General features: G+C 36.3%; 1 protein-coding gene across 1 annotated transcript; it reads left to right on the forward strand.

Moving 5' to 3' along the window:
* The first annotated feature begins 19 nt into the window (after positions 1 to 19).
* Positions 20 to 21,724, forward strand: slc6a14 (solute carrier family 6 member 14). Its single transcript, XM_007247789.4, has 14 exons — positions 20 to 128; positions 1,650 to 1,818; positions 6,073 to 6,204; positions 7,893 to 8,054; positions 8,460 to 8,595; positions 10,065 to 10,197; positions 11,536 to 11,676; positions 11,806 to 12,034; positions 13,309 to 13,434; positions 13,617 to 13,735; positions 14,572 to 14,671; positions 14,767 to 14,876; positions 15,181 to 15,348; positions 19,699 to 21,724. Exons 1-14 carry the CDS (start codon positions 63 to 65, stop codon positions 19,834 to 19,836), a joined length of 1,929 nt encoding a protein of 642 aa, XP_007247851.3. The 5' UTR covers positions 20 to 62; the 3' UTR covers positions 19,837 to 21,724.
* Positions 21,725 to 21,785: the final 61 nt, after the last annotated feature.

Below are 21,785 nucleotides of genomic sequence, written 5' to 3' on the forward strand. Positions count from 1 at the left end.
GTTGCCACTACTATTCATGCTGTCCAGGATTTCCATAGTCAAGGTGTTGCTTCCCAGGGATCATGAGGAAATACGGACTGAAAAACGTCTCAGACCTAGTCTTCAAAAACCCCACAGCGTCTGATGAGGTAAAGATGTATTGTGTTTTGTACAGTTATAAATGAAAGGTACTGTTATGCAGGTACCTGTACAGCTGTTTCAACATGTGTTAATATTTGTTAAATTAATGAGTGGATGTTTGGTTAATGTATGTAAGATTTTGATGTAAAATCATTTGGGACATATATAACTGTAGTTCATGGCCACGACAGCATTTATTTCATTGGTTACTGAAAGTTTGAAGCTTGAAAGTGATTTTCCAGGGTTTGGTTAAAAAAAAAAGTGTCACAACCCGTCTTAACTAACTTAAATTATATAGTTTAGACACAAACTTTGCGTATTTGTATATGGTAATATTTTTGAGAGCGATATTTCAGAATATTTCAGAATATTTTGAAGTATTAAGGTATTTAATTGTTTACCAATAGCGTGTAGTGATTTTCCTCCGACTACCTTCCCTTTGGCATATTGCTTCAATTTCTATTGCTTTCGCTTATTTATCACCTCATGTACCAAAGTTGTTCCTGGTATTTAATGAACCATTAAAACAATATACATATAAATTAGATCTTTATATAACTCAAATATGTATCAGAATTTAATAATTGATGAGCCAGTATACATGACTTGAAATAAAACTTTTTTAAACAAACTTCCATTAAAATACTTTTTTAAACTAATAAAATAAGTTGTGTACAGAAAATTGTACAGAAAAGATAAACACAAAAGATTTTTGTTCAACTTTGACAAAAGTATTTATTTTGTAATAAATGTAAATATAAAATTAATAAAATACTATGCCCCAAAATCATACATAGGAAACAGAAGGTTCAAATTAGTAAGCATCACAAGAGTTTAAAAAGAATAAATCTGGTGTTAAATGGACTTGGGTTATAGTCAAAAAAATTTAAATAACAAGTGCGCACTACAATGTTTGACTGCCTGGCATCAGTGCTGTGGGCTGTAAGAGCACGTTTCTGAGCATAACTCCATGATGTTGCATGATAGTGCAGCTGTAGGTAATGTTTTTAAGAGCGGTAAAGTATTAAGGTGAATTTATCATCAGTGTGTAGTAGGGGTGGGCAATATTATATCGTATACAATATATCATGACACAGAAATATCATGATATTAAAAATCCGTATCGTGATAATAGGGCTGTTCTGTCTTAAAAGTAGTCTATTATTTACTGTGAAGCTTTAGGTGTATTTATTGTATAATTGTTTTAGTTTGCAGTTTATATGCATGCACTAAATATTCTACAATATTATTTGCTGCATTATATTATTTTATGCTACATTATTTATTTTGCCACATTATGATTATTCTGTTATACTCTTATACTATATTCCTGAAATGAATGAATTATTTTAGTTTTCCTATATCACCAAGTATATCTAAAATCTAGTTTTGTTGGACTAGTTGACATAATTAAATTGAGTATAAATAAAATATTTAATTTCTTAGAGTGCATGGCACACAATGATTGTTTCCCTGTGGTGGTCTGTTCATAATTACTAATGGTAACCAATGCTAAACCAATGCTTTAGGCAAAGAATGCAGTAAAAAGCCAAGACCCCCACGTTGGGACAGAAGACGAGAATGCAGAGAGGGGGAACTGGAGCAGTAAGAGAGAGTACATGCTATCTATGATTGGATATGCAGTCGGACTGGGAAATGTGTGGAGATTCCCCTATCTGGCCTACAAGCATGGAGGGGGTGAGTAATTCGATTAAGAACTGTCTTACAACTGAACATGTCATGGAAAGATTGAGTAATTCAGTCACAGCAGTGCTGCTGGAGTTCTTAAACACTGTGTTCTTCACTCACTGTCCTCCACTCTATTATACACTTCTACCTATAGCTGCTCCACCTTGCAGATAAAGTAAAGTCAGAGAGAGAAGCTGAACTTGTTGTTGGTCACCCTATAGTCCTTCAACAGTGGTCACAGAACTGGTTATTCTTGTGGTAAAAAACACCAGCAGCACTGCTGTGTCTCATTCATTCGTACCAACACAACCCATTCTGCTAACACAGCATCACCATCAGCCAGTGTAGTCACTGCAGTTCTGAGAATAAATGACCCACCACCTCAGTAATATATATAATGTAATATATAATATGTCTAAATAAACAGGAACTTTGCAAGAGAGAGATAAAACCTTTTTAACTTTCATTGGAAGTCCATGTAAAAAGAGTTTATTTCAGATAATTTTGGGAGAACTTCTATTCTATTGGTCCATTCATTAAGAAATTGTGACAAAGCGTAAGGGACAGTTTGTTTGCTCAAATTATGTTAGTAGGTTAGAGGACAAAACAGTTCCCATTACACATTAAACCTACATGACCTCATTGTGAAAGGTCACCTTCAGTGCTACAGATCATTAAAATCTGTAAAAGATCTGTAAAAATGGGCTAATTAGACTGAATGTCAGTTGAAACATTGCTTTCCGCTACTTTGCTTATATATGACCTCATGTACCAAAGTTGTTCCAGGTATTTAATGTGTCATTAAGACATTAAACAACTTTTTTATATTTATATTAATGAGATCTTAGTTTAATGGGAGAGTACACGAATAAAACAAGGACAAACTCAGTGTTTTAGAAATTCTTGATTGACGGGTCAAAAGAAAGGCTCAAAAATGACTTGACATAATTTTTTTTACATAAACCTACATTGAAAGACGTTTCATGTGTAATTACGGGCCTATGTTCACTTTTCAAAACTAATAAAAACAATTTTGTGTACAAACAATACATTAATACAAATTTCTGTATTTGGTATAGTCAGAATCATAAAAACACATGTGCTATATGCTTTTTAAACTCAAAAACAAGTTATTTGAGTTCTGGCCAGCTGTCATATTCACGCATATTACACAAAGATGTAAAATAAAAGCTTTAATAAATAAAGCGGCATTCCAGAGAGTGGTCAAACAGAAAAAAGTCAATAAAAGCAAACAGGAGCCAACAGGAATAAACATAACAGAGTCGAAATAACAAGTCAAAGGTCAGTACAAGGGCAGACTATATCACAGGGCAGGCAGAAATCGTGGTCGGGGAACACGAAAGAAATAGGTAATACACAGAGATCAAAAGTAGCAAAAGAAACGCGTTGTAATGCAGGACGGAACCAAACAATACACAGCACTGACGTTGAGTCCAAGACAGTCTTTCATACTAAGGCCTCCAGGTGCTGGTACTCCCTGGAAGAGTCACGTGATCGTGAGAGTCTCTGACAGGTGCATTCTGGGAAGTGAGGTTCTGAAACTGTAGATCGCATTCTGAGCTGAATGTGAGGGAGTCGGGTGTGCTTTCGGCACCAGGCATGACACCAGCAAGGCATATACGTAGACCATAAATACCAAATATAGAAGGTACAAACTAGTAATGATCACAAGAATTAAGCTAATTATATCACAATATAACTAGTGCTGTCAAGGAATAAGAAATAAATAAATAAAATATGATCATTACATGCTCTGTGATTAATTAATCTATAGTTAATGCAATCAGCACTTTTACCTAAAAAAGGAGCAAATGCATAAATAAGTTAATAACTGGCATAGACTTAAAATTCCACAGCTCTTTATTTTAGATTTATCCCATTCCAGCATCTTTAGGCCAAAATTATAACTTGCATGGAACAATACTTTAAAACTTAAAAACTACTTCTCAAACACTGTATATTTTGTTATATTGACCCTAGACCACATGTGTCAAACACAAGGCCCGCGGGCCAAATGTGGCCCGCCACGTCTTTTTATGTGGCCCGCGAGAGCTTGTAAGATCTTAGTGTCTATAATAAATAAGTCAGAAGCGTTCTTTGACCAAAAAATACATTTCCCACAATGCTTGTCGATTGTATTACCCGCAAAGTTACGGCTTACTGCCACTACACGGCAGTGTAGTCATTGATGTGGAAACCCTGCCGGAGGGAAGGTGTAACTTCGCGGGTGGAATTGAGACATATAAATGTTTATCCCATAATGTCCAGAAAAAGAGAAGTTGATGCAGACGGACGGCTGTGCTTCAAGGCGAAAGACCGGTATGCCTTTTGTGTTACGAAGAGTGTTACTGACCAAAATAAACGCTTTTTAGGAGAGATATAAGTTCTGTGTAAATATTTATAAGACAATAGCTGACAAAATCTGTTTTAATGACGTTAATAAACATCACTGGGACAGCGCTAGTCGCAGTTTCACCGCAGCAAAGTACGAGGACGTGAATCACTTATCTAACCAGCCTTTACTGATTTCTGCCCTCAATAACCCTTTCAATAACCTCCAATAGCCTTTAATAGTCTTCAGTAGCCTTCAACAGTCTAACCTTGCAGCCGTGGTGTGTCCACTAAACTCCGTAGTTATAAACATCATGAGGTTAGCAGCGCGATAACTGACCTGTTTATAATGTAATCCCAGCAGTGACTCATGCTCTAAACGGCTGCTGTTAGCTGATTGGGCTGAAAGATGAACTGTAGAGAGCTGTATTATTCGGTTACAAAAATCTTTATTTCATACACAGAAGAACTTAAAAATTTTAAAAACGCTCCAGACTGGCTGAGCTGAGCCCTGTAGCCCGTGGCTGGGCTGTAGCTCTGACTCAGTAAACACTGCGGACTTGTGGTGCTGCTGCTGCAGCTCCCACTAGTGGTTGGATGAGGAACTGCTAAATCTGAGGAAATGCTATGTTCTTAACAGCTCACAATTTTTGATTTTATATTTATTAAGCCTTATTTCAGTTAATAATTTCAAAGTTAATATAACTTGATGTCATTTCTATTCACTTGAATATTTTGGTTCTTGATTGATGGAGTTTTTGGATTTCATGACATGACAAATTAAAAGGATTTATGTTAATAGAGCAACAAGCAAACATTTTTTCCATGCAACTGTAATATTTGATTGAATAAATAATATATTGAGAGTTATTTAACATTAAGGAGTAATTACATTCATTTACATATTACATTTGGTTACATTTTATTACATTTATAAGTTACATCTGGCCCTCGGAGGACAGCCAATATGCCAATGTGGCCCTCGGCCAAAATGAGTTTGACACCCCTGCCCTAGACCATCCCAAAAATCTTCAAATTCACTTAAAAAGTGTAGCCATTTACCTCACTTCTTACACCTCTCTTAACCAGTTACTGAGACAAACAAGCCTGTGTACTTTTTAAAGACTGAATTATACTATATCTCAAGGCAGAGTCTTCGGTGTAGTGCCCTACACCATTGTGCACATTTGCTTTTTGGTGCGTCTGCATCACTATATGAATATTTATGAATAAAGTTCATTATATTGTGCATTTCTAGAAACCTAAGGACGGTTTACAATTTACACACTACCATTTATACTCAGCACTCATCCACACACTGGTGAGAAGTGGCAGCCAATAGTGCACAGCGCACTCTCAACCGGAAACATCCGTCCACCTGGAGAACTGCATCGGGCACTACAGCATTTACCCAGAACAGAGCGCCAATTCATATCTGGGCACAGTCATACATACGAGACTCTAGACCCCTGTGTTGGAAGGTGAACGTGCTAACCACTAAGCCACCATGAATTATTGTATGGTTTCTGTGTGTTTTAGTCACACAGACTAAGTACTTTTCCCGTCGTTACGATAGCAAAGGCACACTGACACGCCCTAGACCAAACTGCACGGTTGACAGCTTGCCAATAGATTGCTAAAATAGGGCCTGTTAAGTAAATATAGTATTAAGTAGGTGTATTTGTATAGACATACACTCAGCTTTAATTAGACCAGTCATTTTTGACCAGGAACAAAATTAGCTAAAATAAAACGGACATAACTTTAGGGTCAATACTACAGTATGTTTATTTTTTGAATATACTATTGGCAATACAAATTCTTTTTGATATCTTAAATAGCCAATACAAAATTCAGATTCTTTCTCTGTACTAAAACGATTCCTTTGTTTCCCCTCAATCTTTTTACCAGGGGCGTTCCTGATTCCATACGTGATCATGCTGTCCATCGCCGGGCTCCCTCTCTTTTTTCTGGAGAGCTCTTTTGGCCAGTTCTGCAGCCAAGGACCCATTAACGTGTGGAAAGCTGTGCCAATTCTGCAGGGTAAGATACACTGACTTTACTGCACTGTCTGTTATCAGTTAATCACCTAATATATTCACACCTGAATGTATTTGTTCTGACTTCCTTTATCCTGTAAATCTTGATAATGTGATCAATACTCTGCTGATAAGGAAGTGCAGTCCAGACTGAGGAGGAAACTGACTGATATAAAAATACACTTACTTAGTTCTTAGGATTATTATAAGGAAGATATGCTACTGTTTGTTTATATATTTCACTTCCTGCATGTTGGGAGGGTAATGTATCCTTCCCTTTTACCACACTTACTGTAGATCTTAGAATGTTTCAACTGTAGCATGAGTGTCTTTGTAATGTGTGCAGCATGTGGTTTTGCATTGCCTTGTTAAAAATACAGCTCTGGAAAAACTTAAGAGACCACTCCAGTTTCTGAATCAGTTTCTCTGATTTTGCTATTTATATTGCAAATAAAAACATTGTCAATTAGAGTTTTTATTTGCAGAAAATCAGAAATGGCTAAAATAACAAAAAAAGATGCAGAGCTTTCAGACCTCAAATAATGCAAAGAAGTTTTAAGAGTTCAGAAATCAATATTTGGTGGAATAACGCTCGTTTTTAATCACAGTTTTCATGTATCTTGGCATTTTATCCTCCACCAGTCTTACACACTGCTTTTGAATAACTTATGCCACTCCTAGTGCAACAATTCAAGCATTTCAGCTTGGTTTGATGGCATGTAATCATTCAGCTTCCTATGAATTGTATTCCAGAGGTTTTCAATTTGGTAAAATCAAAGAAACTTTCTTTTAATATTTTGTCTGCATTAGTGCTGCATCACAGGGGTGCACTGACACAATCATCTGTCGCATCTGTTGCAATGTAAATGTTGAAAACATTGCTTTTTATTATTTGCCTTTACTATAATATCCCAGTTTTTTTCTAATTTGAGGAACCACACAATGACATAATCAATTCAAATAATAGAGAAAAAGTGAGGGTGTTTTTGGACACACCATTTAATGTTTTCAGTATTTCTTTTGGGGTATTTTTTCCTACATTGAAAATGCATACTGAAGTCATCCAGACTATGAAGGAATCAAGAATTAATTTAAAAATCAATTTAAAATGAATTAAAACAAACCAGAATTCTCTGTAGCGGTATTTAAATGCTCTTATCTTAACTTGAGGCTGGTAACTCAACTTATAATTAACTTTTCCAGTTTAACTTAGGTAACTCTACCTTTCTTCTTTTTCTGCGATGTTCCTGATGAGAGCCAGTTTCATCATTTCTTTCAACATTTTTGTAGTATGTAATTTTCAGATTGTCTGACCTGTATTTTTTTATCATTACTTAGTTGAGTAGTTCTTGCCATAATATGGATTAGAACAATAATCAAATAGAGCTATTCACTGTATACCTGTAACTCTACCTCTCAAACACATTAAGAGGAAAAGAAATTCGTCAATTAGCTCTTGACGAGTTTAGAGCACAGCTGTTAATTGAAAGCTCACATTCCAGGTGACTCTACTTCATAAAGCTGACTGAGAAAATCCAGCCAAGATGTGCAAAGCTTTAAAGAATCTATTAAATGAGTCCATATGTTTTTTTTTTCATAGTTTGGAGGCCTTTAGTATTAATCTACAGTGCAGAATATTTTTAAAGAATGGAAAAGACACTGAATTTAATGTATATTATCCTTTTTTTCCAGGTGTGGGAATTACGATGATGCTGGTCAGCACGTTTGTGGCAATCTACTACAACGTCATCCTCGCCTACAGTATCTACTACTTGTTTGCCTCCTTCCAGTATCCCCTGCCATGGAGCAACTGCTCGGGCTGGTCGGACATGGGCTGTAACATCAACGCGACAGGTTTGACAAGCACAGTTTCTCCAAAACTCCATTTCTGAAAAACCAGTCAGACCAGACTGGCCCAGATTAAAGTGTGTCTCTTTGCACAGAAAGAAGTCAATCATCCACGTTTAACCTCACCTAACCAAACAGCATTCCTCGGTGGCTCTGTCCCACCCTGGAATTTCACCGCCTAATATTGAACCCAGGCAAAAACCACCTTAGCGGAACGTCCTTGTTGAAAAGACGTGTCTTTATTGAGAATGCAGGGAAAAAACATGTCTGTCTTCTACTGACAGAAATTCCCAGCCTAACCACTACTACCACTAGCACACAACAATGTAGAACAATATGCAGGTTCTGTGAAACTGTAATACACAAGCATAAAAACGACAGAGACGTTACTCAATTATTTTATCTCAACAGAATATTGCAACACAACTTCGTACAATGGGAGCCTTGTGGCCTTGAACAGGAGTGCAGGGGCTGATGGGAACCAGAGCTGTCCTGAAGAGCTGATAGTTAGTACACCATTACAGACCATCAGTGAGCAGTACTGGGAGTGAGTATACTGCATTTCTGGATATCTGTGTGTGTGTGCTTTATATGTGTACATGACTCCCAAAACAGCTTACACTAGTATAAAAAAACATCTGTTGCAAACGTATTCATACCACTTTGGACATTTTTCACATTTTGTCACCTTACAACCACAAACTTAAATGTATTTTAGTAAGAAAGTGATAGACCAACACAAAGTACGACATCATTGTGAAGTGGAACGAAAATGATACATGGTTTTTAAAATTTGAATCAAATAAAAATCTGAAAAATGTGACTCTGAAACCCCTAAATAAAATCCAGTGCAAACAATTGCCTTCAGAAGTAACCTAAAGCTGATGTTCGTAAATTTTGGGATTTAGGGCCCTCTCTAGTAAGAATGGGTAATTGCAGCGAGCATGCGGAAGAATCATTTTAAACTGGGCGGGTGTGATGCGGCCTCCTTTCAGAGCGGATGAATCCGATTCCAGATTATGTTCAGTCAAAAAGAGAGAGAGAGCACGCTCAGTCAGAAACTTCACTTCTTCATTTCTTTGTTTTTACTATGAGCGAATAAGCTACTGAGGTCAGAATTTCCCCTTTTAAAGTCTCCATTGCTCCACCAGCCCCCCGGGTTCAGTAAAACTGAGTCGGGTCCTCCTTTAGAGGCTGCATGTGTGATGTAGCTATGTAAAGACGCGTGACGTGGCCAGAAGAACTCCTGCGAAAAGCAACCTGACACCCCAGTTTTTAAAATTAATATATTAGGCTTAGCAGGGTCGTTTCCGCACACTGGTACCTTTAAACACACTATTTGTCCCTTTTCCAGTCAGAAATGCTTTTGCTTTCAGTTTAGAAGCTTGTTTTGTGAAGGCCTCAGTGGTTTGTTCGAGAACACTAGAGACAGGTGAGCACAAGGAGCACTGTTCAATCCATCATGGAAATGAAAAAAAGTATTCTACAACTGTAAACCCAACCAAAATATGGCCGTCCACCCAAACTGACAGATTGAGCAAGGAGAATACTGGTCAGAGAAGCAGCCAAGAGGCCCATGGTCACTCTGGAGGAGCTGCAGAAATCCACAGCTCGGGATGGAGAATCTGTCCACAAGACAACTATAAGTCGCACACTCCCCAAATCTGCCCATTATGGAAGTGTCTATAAGAAAACCATTTTTTAAAGAAAGACGTAAGTAAGCCATGTAGGAGACCCAGCAAACATGTGGAAAAAGTTGATGTGGTCAGTCAGTGGTTGGCCTAGTAATATTGATCATCACCCTAAACACCATCCCCACTGTGAAACATGGCAGTGGCAGCATCATGCTGTGGGGATGCTTTTCTTAAGCAGGGAAAGGGAACCTGGTCAGAGTTGATGGGAAGATGGATGAATTGAATGTGAAAAAAGTTAAAGGGGTATGAATACTTTTGCAAGGTACTGAATGTGTGGTGACAGTGATATTATTGTAAAGTGACCATATGCTATGTCCTGTAGTGTGGTGGCTCTGCAGCGCACCAGCAGTATGGACGAGACTGGGCCAGTGGTGTGGCATCTGGCTCTCTGTCTGCTGCTGGGCTGGATCATGATTGGAGCAGCTCTCTTTAAAGGCATTAAGTCCTCAGGGAAAGTAAGTGTTTCCACAAATTTGGCCTTTTCTGATTTTTTCTGTACATGCAACACCAGTCAAAATGTTGGACACACCTTTTCATTCAATCTTTGAATGACTTTTAGGTCCCTATTTTTTGCGATCTACCGCGCACAAGGTAAATTGTGCATCTGGCAGCTTGATTTAGGGCATGTTGGTGTGTGTTTGGTATCGTGAGGGTGGCAAATATACGTATTGTGTGGCTCAAAACACGCAAAAAGCATGAACTAATTTTATTAATTAATTATGGATGTGTAAACCAATCAGTGTGTCACTTGTCATTCCCTTTAAGAGCCAGGTGAGCTCTGACTTTGGCGCGTTCGTATCTTAACAGCGCTGCACTTTTGTGCATCTCAGCAGAGGATACAGGCCTACTTGTTTATGCTGTGAGGGTACACCAGCAGCTCATTTAAGGGAACAGCAATCTTATTTTATTCTTTATGCTGTTTATTGTTGATGTAAAAACTGCATTTGCACACTGAAGCGAGTTTATTTGTGTTTGCCAAGATAGGATTGGACGGCTGAGTGTTGACTGTTGTCAGGGTTTTAATTGGTCAGTTGCGCACCTATGTTTCTCGCAGCCAAGACAGAAACATGCCAGATACTTACCTGAACACACCTCACTTCCAGACAACCATGCCCATCAGTATAGATATATTCCTAAACATGACCATCGCAATGCGTCTTGTGCAGGGTGTAAAATAGGGCCCATAAATGTTCAAATAATGAAAAAAAAAACTCTGAACTTAAGGTGTGTCCAGTTTCTTTTTTACTGTTACTGTACGATTACTGACTAACCAATAGACTGACCTCTTGCTTCAATTTTTATGCAGGTTCCTGTTGTTAATGTTTTTTTTAACTTGCCAGCAATCTATACAGCATATACTATAAGTAGTTCTCTCTGAACTAGGTTAGTCTAGATTAACCCTGATTAATCAAGGTCATGTCATGTGACTAGGGTCTGCGAATGCTTTTCTGGATAGTCAGACTGAAAACCGATTGTTCTGAGGGATGGAATATGCAAATTTACTTGTCGCAAAGCAACTATTACTAGTGTTTTAGTTCTACGGGCAGGGGTTTAGGTTGTGGAATGGATCTTGGAGAGACAGATGCATTTACAATGCTACAATATGAATCCTTCAGATCTCATCTTGACCATTTTTTTATTACAGTGTTCACTATAGAAACCACAAACTAACTGTTATTAAACATCTAATTGCTAAAAACAATAAGTAAGTTTGAGATTCAATTTTAATGTTCATTACAGTATAATATTGAACTGTTATTGATACATAAGACACATAATATGTTTATATTTAGGTGGTGTATTTCACAGCCACGTTTCCGTATGCTGTCCTGCTAATCCTGCTCATACGTGGCGTCACCCTGGAAGGCGCCAGAAATGGCATTGAGTATTACATCGGCTCCCAGTCTAACCTCACCAAACTCTCTGAAGCCGAGGTAAGAGTTTTAAAAGTTTCATTTAGGGGTTTTGATTTATTATTACCATTATAACCAGGGGATTAAATGATAATTTCCTTGCTAAGCCTTGTTTACATTTTACTTTGCTTTATTTTTTTCATAACACAGGTATGGAAGGATGCTGCCACGCAGATCTTCTTCTCGTTATCTATTGCCTGGGGTGGTTTAACCGCGCTGGCTTCCTACAACAAGTTTCATAACAACTGCTACAAAGATTCCATCATAGTGTGCGTCACAAACTGCGGCACCAGCATCTTTGCTGGCTTTGCCATATTCTCCATCCTGGGGCACATGGCCCACGTCTACGGGAAGCCAGTTTCAGAGGTGGCACAAGCTGGTGAGCTCATGCTAACGCTTTCTCTTAAACAGAACTGATATACAGCTTGGGAAAAAATAAGAGACCACTTAATAATGATGTTTTTCCTTGATTTTACCAAATTGAAAACCTCTGGAATATAATCAAGAGAAAACTGGATGATCACAAACCATCAAACTAAGCTGAACTGCTTGAATGCACCAGGAGTGGCATACATTTATCATTCAAAAGCAGTGTGTAAGACTGGTGGAGATGAACATGCCAAGATGTATGAAAACTCTGATTACAAACCAGGGTTATTCTACCTAATACTACCTAATATCTAAACTCTTAAAACTTTATAAATATGAACTTGTTTTCTTTGCATTATTTGAGGTCTGAAAGCTCTCCATCTTTTTCGTTAATTTGACCATTTCTCATTTTTTGCAAATAAATGCTCTAAATGACTATTTTTATTTGGAATTTGGGAGAAATGTTGTCCATAGTTTATAGAATAAAACAACAATGGTCATTTTACTCAAACATATATTTATAAATAGAAATATCAGAGAAATTGATTTTTTTCCAGAGTTGTATATGCATGTTGGTCCCTCATGGATAAATCTAGCCAGACACCATCTGGCACCATCATTATCACCCACTTCGCTCTACACTATAGGTGGTATTTAATGCCTTCTATGATGTATTCCTGGTACACATGACCAATCCATCGCAGGGCCTATCAAATATTATATATCACAAAATATAAAAAAAGTGTTGAGGTGTTATATATGAGGATATATATATATATATATATATATATATATATATATATATATATATATATATATATATATATATATCCACTGCATTGGAAAAATAAACAGCAATTAAGCAATTAAAAAGGCACAGTAAGAGTAACTTTTACAAAATTTTAATGTGATTTAGAATACTTTTATTATGTGTATTTCATGTTTAAGGATGGTTTGTGAAATAAAAAGATCAGTATCCCACATGATATAAAATGTTATCACCCTCCTGGTGTGTTGGGGCATCACTGGTGGTAGGGGGAGTCTTAGTGAGTGGGTTGAGTAATTGGCCGTGTAAATTGGGGAGAAAATGGGAAAAATTTGCAATAAAAAAAATTATAAAACAAAACAAAAAAAATTTAAGCACTGGCTTACAATGTAATGGACAATAAACAAGAAATCAAAGTTAGTTTTAATCAATTTGATTTAATACATAGGTTTTACTGTAGAATATTACAATATTTTAGGTCTAAATGGGTTAGATAAATGTATCCTCGCTCCTTTCAGGCTTTGGACTGGCTTTCATTGCGTACCCTGATGCCCTCTCCAAACTCCCCATATCTCCCCTGTGGTCCATCCTGTTCTTCTTCATGCTCATAACCCTCGGCCTGGACTCGCAGTTCGCTGGAATAGGTGAGATTATCTTTTAGTCTGTTGAATTTAAACACTCACATTGCTGATTAACCACAAACCTGCTATTAATTGGCTTGGTTGTGGCCTTTATAATCCCGCCTGTGACCACTATATTGTTTGGAAGAACTTCAGAGGTCAGTTAACCCTTTAAAACCTCTGATTTATACATGAATATCCAACAGAGGTCATCACAACCTGTCTCCAGGACGCCTACCCTAAATTCCTGAAGTCCAAGCGGGGTCTCATCACTGTGATCATCTGTGTGGTTCTGTTCCTGCTGGGTTTGCCGTGTGTCACTGGGGTATGTCTGTTACAGTCAGTTATTTCACTTTTTTGTATCGGGGTCTGTCTAGTTGCTTAAACTCTATACTATATCTCACTCTCCAGAAAATGAGACATAAAGATGCAGATCAAAAAATATTTATACAGTATATAACTTGTTTAATTAATACACTGAGCATGAGAACATTAATCAGGACAGCAATAAAATGTTATATATTTATATATATATATATATATATATATATATATATATATATATATATATATATATATATATATTGCCTCATATCTTATTGTTTTATTTGAGCAGACAGTTATCAAAGTATTAGCCTACAATGTATTAAAAACAATGCACATTTTATGGAAAATAACAAAAAAATGTAAAATTTCTTTTTTATTAAATAAAAAAATCTGTTGTTTGATATAAATATTTAAAAAATAACAAAAATGATCTGTAATTTAACATGCTGATCATTATATAAAGGGTTATGTCCATAATTATTTTTTTATTTTATTATTTATTTTATATTTAGATGTACATTTAGTCTCTGTAATACTAGATACAAATTTATTAAACATGCTTCAGTTTGCAGTTTTTTTAGCCATTTAATCATTTTTAAAAAATATAAAATATATATATATATTGTACATGACAAATCAACTTTAAAACTTTCAAACTATGAAAGTCCAAGAGTTATTCCATTTGTGAGCTCATATTGGTATCAAATAAGGACAAGAAGTATACTCTGAAATGTAACATTTCATTAAATTGTACTTAAATACATGTAATTAATGTCATAATGTCATTATATGTAAATCATTAAGGTCATTGATCTTTACCTGCTGTTCTTAAAGGCAGGTATATACTGGGTGAACCTCATAGACACGTTTGTTGCTGGGTGGATTCTGCTGGTGGCTGGACTGCTGGAGGTGTTTGGACTGTCCTGTATTTATGGTCAGTATTGGGCTTCATTCAGTGCTGTTATAAAGCAGCTCCTGATGTTATAATGCAGATGTTAAGTTTCTAAGCTGGGTTTGCTCTGATTTCAGGTGGCAACCGCTTTATTAAAGACATTGAGATGATGATTGGGAACAAGAGTGCCATCTTCTGGATCTGGTGGAGATCTTGCTGGTTTTTCATCACTCCTTTTGTTCTGCTGGTGAGTTAAAAAAATAAATACAGCTCCAGAAAAAAAGTAAGAGACAACTTCAGTTTTTGAATCAGTTTCTCTGATTTTGCTATTTATCAGTATATATTTGAGTAAAAAGGAACATTTTTATTTTATAAACTACAGACATTATTGCCAACAATGCAAAGAAAACAAGTTCATATTCACAACATTTCAGTTCAGAATTCCATATTTGTAGTATTTGTTTACAATGTAGAAAAAAACAATTAAAAAGAAAAAACATAATAAAAAGATGTTTCCAAAAAACTTTAACTTTAAGTGTGTGTATCTGCAGGTTATTCTTGGCTGGTCAGTGTACACCTTCACAGCTCCAACATACGGCACAGTCGAGTACCCTGAGTGGGGCATTGCTCTGGGCTGGTGCATGACTGCCTTCTGCCTGATGTGGATCCCCATTGTGGCCGTCTGGAGGATTGCCAAAGCCAGCGGAGGCCTCTGGCAGGTGAATAGTAGGGTTTTAATATAATGCAATGATGGAAAAAATCATAACTCCAGTCAATTCCAGAGAACAGCCAGAGAGGGGAATTAACACTTGAGAATACAGCTCTGGAAAAAATTAAGAGACCACTTCAGTTTCTGAATCAGTTTCTCTGCTTTTGCTATTTATAAGTATATGTTTGAGTAAAATGAACATTGTTCTTTTATTTTATACTACATACATAATTTCTCCCAAATTCCAAAAATATATACTCATTTAGAGCATTTATTTGCAGAAAATGGCTGACATAAAGTTTTAAGAGTTCAGAAATCAATATTTTGGTGGAATAACCTTGGTTTTTAGTTACAGTTTTCAGGCATCTTGGCATGTTCTCCTCCACCAGTCTGCAAAAATTCAGGCAGGTTTTCAATTTGGTAAAATAAAAGAAACTCATCATTTTTAAAGTGGTCTCTTATTTTTTTCTTTAGCTGAGTTGGCTCGGTGTCAGACACTAGAGGGCGCCAGGACTGTTTATGGAGAGTCAGCCCACCTCTTAAACTCTTTATCTCCCCAGTTATATCAGAAAATACTGCAGACCGCTAGAGGGAGCCCGCGAGGGAGTCCAAAATGAATGGTGGTAAATGGAGGCAAACAGCTAAATTTTAAATAAAAATAGTAATCAGCTACTATATATCTTTAAGATATTCCTTTAAGTTTACAAAGTATATTGCAGTATCTTTCTCAATAAGTGAAGAAAACATACCTGTTTATTTCCATTTTTCTTCAGAGACGCTAGGTTTACTGCTACTGTGAGCTGATTGGTCTGGCTGTACTGTTGTTACAGCCAAAGTGTGTTTTAAAGACTTATAACTGGAGTTTAATTATTTTAATAAATAGCTTTAATAGCTTATATTTGTATTTAGTGCTGAAATATTTGATATTGGTCTATATACACATTATTATGAATTATTATTAATGATTAAAATACAAATTTACATTTGTAAATATTTATAAACTCTGATTTTGCTTAAACGCTCCATTTAAACCCACTCTGGTGCGCCCTCTGGTGGTCTGTCAAGTGATCCCCTCTTGTTTTCTTAATATACCCAGCATCTGAACAAGAATTCAATTTTACATATTTATATCTTTAAATTCATACCTTCTGCCTCTTCTGCATCTTTGACAGTTATCAAAGTAATAGCTAGTTTTAGCTAGTTGAATCAGGTAAGACTACACTGTATAAAAAAATCCTAGTTTTATGGAGAACAGCTAATTTTAAATAGAAGTGTTTTAATACAATAGAATGATGCAAAAATCATAACTCATATTTGATTTCAGAGAACAGGCAGTGAATACGTGCTGGGTTTGTCAGACACTAGAGGGCGCCAGAGCTGTTTTACGGAGAGTCTGCCCTCCTCATATCTCCCCATTTATATCAGAAAATTACTGCAGACCGCTAGAGGGAGCCCGCAAGTGAGTCAAAAATTAATAGCAGTGAATGGAGCTAAAAGGCTAAAACTTAACTTAAAATAGTAACTAGCAACTGTATATCTGTAAGATATTCTTGTAATTTTAGAAAGTAGAATGCAGTTTCTTTTAAAATGATCAAAGAAAACATACCTATATAATTCCATTTTTCTACAGCATACACATTTTAAACAACAGAGACGCTAACTTCTCTGCTACTGTGAGCTGACTGGTCTGGCTGTACCGAAGTTACAGCTAAAGTATGTTTTAAAGACTTATAACTGGAGTTTAATTATTTTAATTAAAAGCTTTAAAAGCTTTTATGTGTATTTAGTGCTAAGACATTCAGTATTTCTCTATATACACATTATTATAATTATTAGAATACAAAATTACATTTGTAAACATTTATAAACTCTTATTTTGCTGAAATGCTGCATTTGAACGCATTTATTTTGTATCCACTCTGGTGCGCCCTCTGGTGGTCTGTGAAGTGGTAATTCACCTCTTGGTTTCTTAATATATCCAGCATCTGAACAGCGATCAGAACAGCAGTTCAATTTTACATATTTATATCTTTAAATTCATATCTTCTGCCTCATATCTTATTCTTAATTTTATGGAGAACATCTAATTTTAAATAGAAGTGTTTTAATACAATGGAATGATAGAAAAATCATAACTCATACTTAATTGCAGAGAACAGAATATGTGCTGGGTTTGCCAGAGGGCTGGTTTATGGAGCGTCTGCCCACCTCTGCAAACCGCTAGAGAGAGCCCGCGAGAGAGTTTTAAATGAATGGGGATGAATGCAGCTAAACGGCTAAAAACACAAATTAAAAATAGTAATCAGCTACTATATATCTCTAAGATAGTGGTAATTCTCATCTCTAGGGATTCTCTGAATTTACTACTTGAGAATGTGCTCTGGGTTTGTCAGACACTAGAGGGCGCGAGTGAGTCAACAATAAATGGTTGATAAGGAGCAATACAAAAAAAGTTTTACATGTTTAAAGGTGTGTAAAGTTCACATCCATTATTCAGGTAGAAGTATAGAAGCTAGAGTTTTAAAATAAAGATCAACTAAAGTATCAACTCAAGCTTTCACTCAAGTAAAAGGGTTACAGACCTCTCTCCCTGGCTCCTCCTCCCTCGTGCTTCTCTCCAGTGCGTTTGTCTCGCTTCCCAGTATAGCGTTGGTTTACCCTGCCTGTTGTCTTCCTCGCTTACACTTTGCATGATCTCTGTTTGCACCCGTTTTCGCTTTACACCCGTTTTTTTGTTTTCCACCTGTCTTCATTTCCCACCCGTTTTCATTTCCCACCCGTTTTGTTTCCCCACCCGTTTTCGTTTCCCGCCCGTTTTCGTTTTCCACCCGTTTTCGTTTCCCACCCCTTTCCATTTCCTACCCGTTTTCGTTTTCCACCCGTTTTCGTTTCCCACCCCTTTCCATTTCCTACCCGTTTTCGTTTTCCACCCGTTTTGATTTTCCATCTGTTTTTGTTTTCCACCCGTTTTAGAACCCACTTGGGCTGTGTGTTTATTTTTTCTCCTTTCATCTTGCTTTGAGATCTACTGTTCTGCATGTTGTTCATCAACATTCTGGGCTGGAGAGCTGCTTGTCTGTAGCACTCCACATGGGCGTGGTAGTGCAGGGAAAAGTGGACCTGACTACCCAGGGCCCAAGTAGGGAGAGGGGCCCATGAAAAATCCTGATTTTTTATTTATTTTTATTTTTTGCTCACGTTCCTTGTGTACTGGCATGGATAGGGGCCCACTGACATTGAGAGTGTACAAGGTCCAGAATTTGCTGCTACGCCCCTGCTTACAGTACCGTTTACAAAACCAGCACTTAAAAGAAAAAGTAATGTAGGGGGAAAAAACTTTAACAAAAAAATGTTGTATAAAATAAACAAAAACAAGAGGCATTTCCTTGCATAAATGTGATTTAACAAAGGTAAAGGGAACACATTTCACATAGGTGTTGTTTGTATTACTTGCAATTCAGATAAAATAAACATCTGCCAAATATTTGATTATTTTAAATTAAAAGCCCCAACATGCAATATGTCCACCAGAGCCAGCAGGATTCGCTGTTTAACAAAAACGTTAAAACTCCAAAATGTCATGCAGTCCACGTTCTGCTGTCCTTTAGTACTATATTAAACCATAACACTGATTTTTTTGTTCAAACATTATTTCTCTCCTCTTTTTTCTAGCACTTGACCGAGGATTGTAGTTTTTACAGCTAAAAATAAGTAATATATTATCAAAATCTTTAATGGTTCAATGGGAGGAAATGTAATATGACTAAAGTTACTTTAATTACAGCCAGTTTACCTTTATTGTTAGGACAGTTGGAATGTTTTGTCTTTGGTCCTTTGTTTGAAATTGAGATGGTTCTAGGCCCATGAGATGTCTGTGGGTTGTACAGATTAGCACGTGTAAACACTATATACAATAAATAACATAGTAGGTAGTGATGCACAATAATATCGGAAATATTTCAAACAATAAATATGAAATATATTATAAATATTTAAAATCAATACTTGCAATCAAGCGACAGTGGCCACACTACTACAATTGAATATTGATTTAAGCAAATATTTATTTATTTTTCCTCATTTTAAAGTTATAAAGTTATACCAGGGTGTATAGTCTCTCAGTAAGTTATACATTTGTATATCAGCATCAGCATCAGCAGATAAATTCATGTAAAATATATATTTTTTGCATTAGCCCAGAATTCCCATATCAGTTCATCCCTAACAGTAGGTAATGTCCCTGTAGTGCTCTCTCTAGTGCTTAGTGCCCAGGCTCTCCATAAACGCTGTCTCTGTTAATGAATTCTGTTAACATTCTTTAAATGTTCTTTAAATGTTTTGTTTTTGGTTCTGTTTACAGCGTATCAAATCCACATGTGTGCCCACTGAAGACTGGGGTCCGTACCTGGAACGCCACAGGGGTGAGCGGTACGGTCGGCCAGGGACAGACAACATAAATGTGTATGTGATTTCAAACAAAAATACCACCAGACTGTAAAATACAATTTGTATTATTTTAAAGATTTATATTCAGCTTGTTTTGAAGCTGGCAAGTTTACAATATTTTATGGATTGTACAGTATCAGCTGTTAAGTCTCCAGTGCACAATATTGATCATAGATATACAGTTATTATGTAGTATTTTATACCAACATTCCATATATTTATCCTGAATATGGAACTAAATATTGCAATATTGGTCTTTTAGTGACCTCTAAGTTTCATACTATTCCTTTCTTGGGGAAGAATGAGAACACAACATACAGTTCATTAAAAGATAGCCTTAAACTTATACATACAAATCCACACATATCCATATATAGCACCTAAGGATTAGTCAAATATCCCATACCAGATAAATGTATCTGCACTGCTTACTAAATTAGTTAGAGGAACGTAGTTTAAATTCTACAAATATATTGGTTATTTTGTGTCAACATGCCTTTTGTAGTCATTTAGTCTCCCTGGGCAAGGCTAAAACCACTATTACAAACTCTACATAGGACAAGACTTTCATTGTTTTTTACCATGTCCAGGAGGGTAAAAAAATCACTGCCAGACTCAGACCGGCCGTTTAATTAGGGGGAGAGGAGATTAGAAATAAATCTATGCTGATGAGTGTGGTGGTCTGAAAGTGAGGTGTGTTCAGGGAAATTTCTGGCGTGTTGCTATTTTAGCAGCAAAAAACACAGGTGCTCCACTGACTGATTTGAACCCTGACAACATTCAAACAGTAAGACATCATTTCTATTCCTATTTTGGCCATGCAGGTGCGAAGCGAGCTCTGTGCACACTCAATGTGCATATACCACCACTCGTTACACGCACACAAAGAACGCGTGTGAGTTTCTTCTGATGATCGCGTAGAAGTGCTGCGCTGTTAAAATACCAATCTGCCAAAGTCAAAGTGCACCTGGCTCTTAAGGGGAATGACAAATCACACACTGATTGGTTTATTGTACGTTACGCCCAAAACACACCCATGCTTAATTAAGATAATTATAAAATATAAATTGCCTTTTCTGTGTTTTAAGCCGTACAAGGCATATTTTTTGCATTTTTTTTGCATGCCAAAAGACACACGACACGCCCTAAATCCAGCTGCACGGTGCACGGTTGATGGCTCGCCTATAGATCGGTAAAATAGGGCCTATAAAGTTTGGCTTAGGTTTGAGCAGTACATCCGTAATAAGTAAACTCAAACCTTTCCAAATAGTTAATGGATAAGGATGATCTTATGTTATCATAAAAGTATTGATCTTATTTTATTGTAGTCAATCATGACTACTAGAAGGAAGTTTAGTTTATGGCCTTTTTTTAAGAGCATTCAGCATCATTGAGTTAATAACTGAAACATGTTTATGTATATGTCTTTCAGAAAACCACTAAAATGAAAATGACAAAAATTTTATTGTCACTTGTTCACTCAAAAGCCCAATATTGCAATGACATTCATGTCCATGAGTGTATGTAAATCTCTGACCACAACTGTACGACTCTAGCACCTTTTCTGTGGTGCTGTCTGTATTTTGTATTTTGTTTGTTTTTAGTAGGCATGTATATTAAGTAGTGCTGTACATTGTATATGATAGCAAGCTTTTGTTTCATTTTTCAATTTCATCTTGTATTTTTTGTAATATGAAAAGTGTGATCTATTGAAGAATCAGTTGTAAATTATCAGTGTTTGGGGTAAATTTAGGAGGATTTTTTTTCTAAGTTTCCTTATGTTAAATGTCATTTTTCTTTAAATCATCAGAACACAAATACTTCAGTTGTTTGAAATTTGTAATAAAAATGGATACAAATAATTTTTGACCAGAACTCTTTTGACTAGACTGCTTCAAAGTTTTCATATGTTTGCCTTTTCATTCCATAAAAACTTGATTAATGAGGAATGGACCAACAGAAATGACCAAAAGTGATGTATAATTTTGGACATACAATGTT

This window comes from Astyanax mexicanus, chromosome 24 (assembly GCF_023375975.1).
Source record: "Astyanax mexicanus isolate ESR-SI-001 chromosome 24, AstMex3_surface, whole genome shotgun sequence".
Taxonomy (NCBI): domain Eukaryota; kingdom Metazoa; phylum Chordata; class Actinopteri; order Characiformes; family Acestrorhamphidae; genus Astyanax; species Astyanax mexicanus.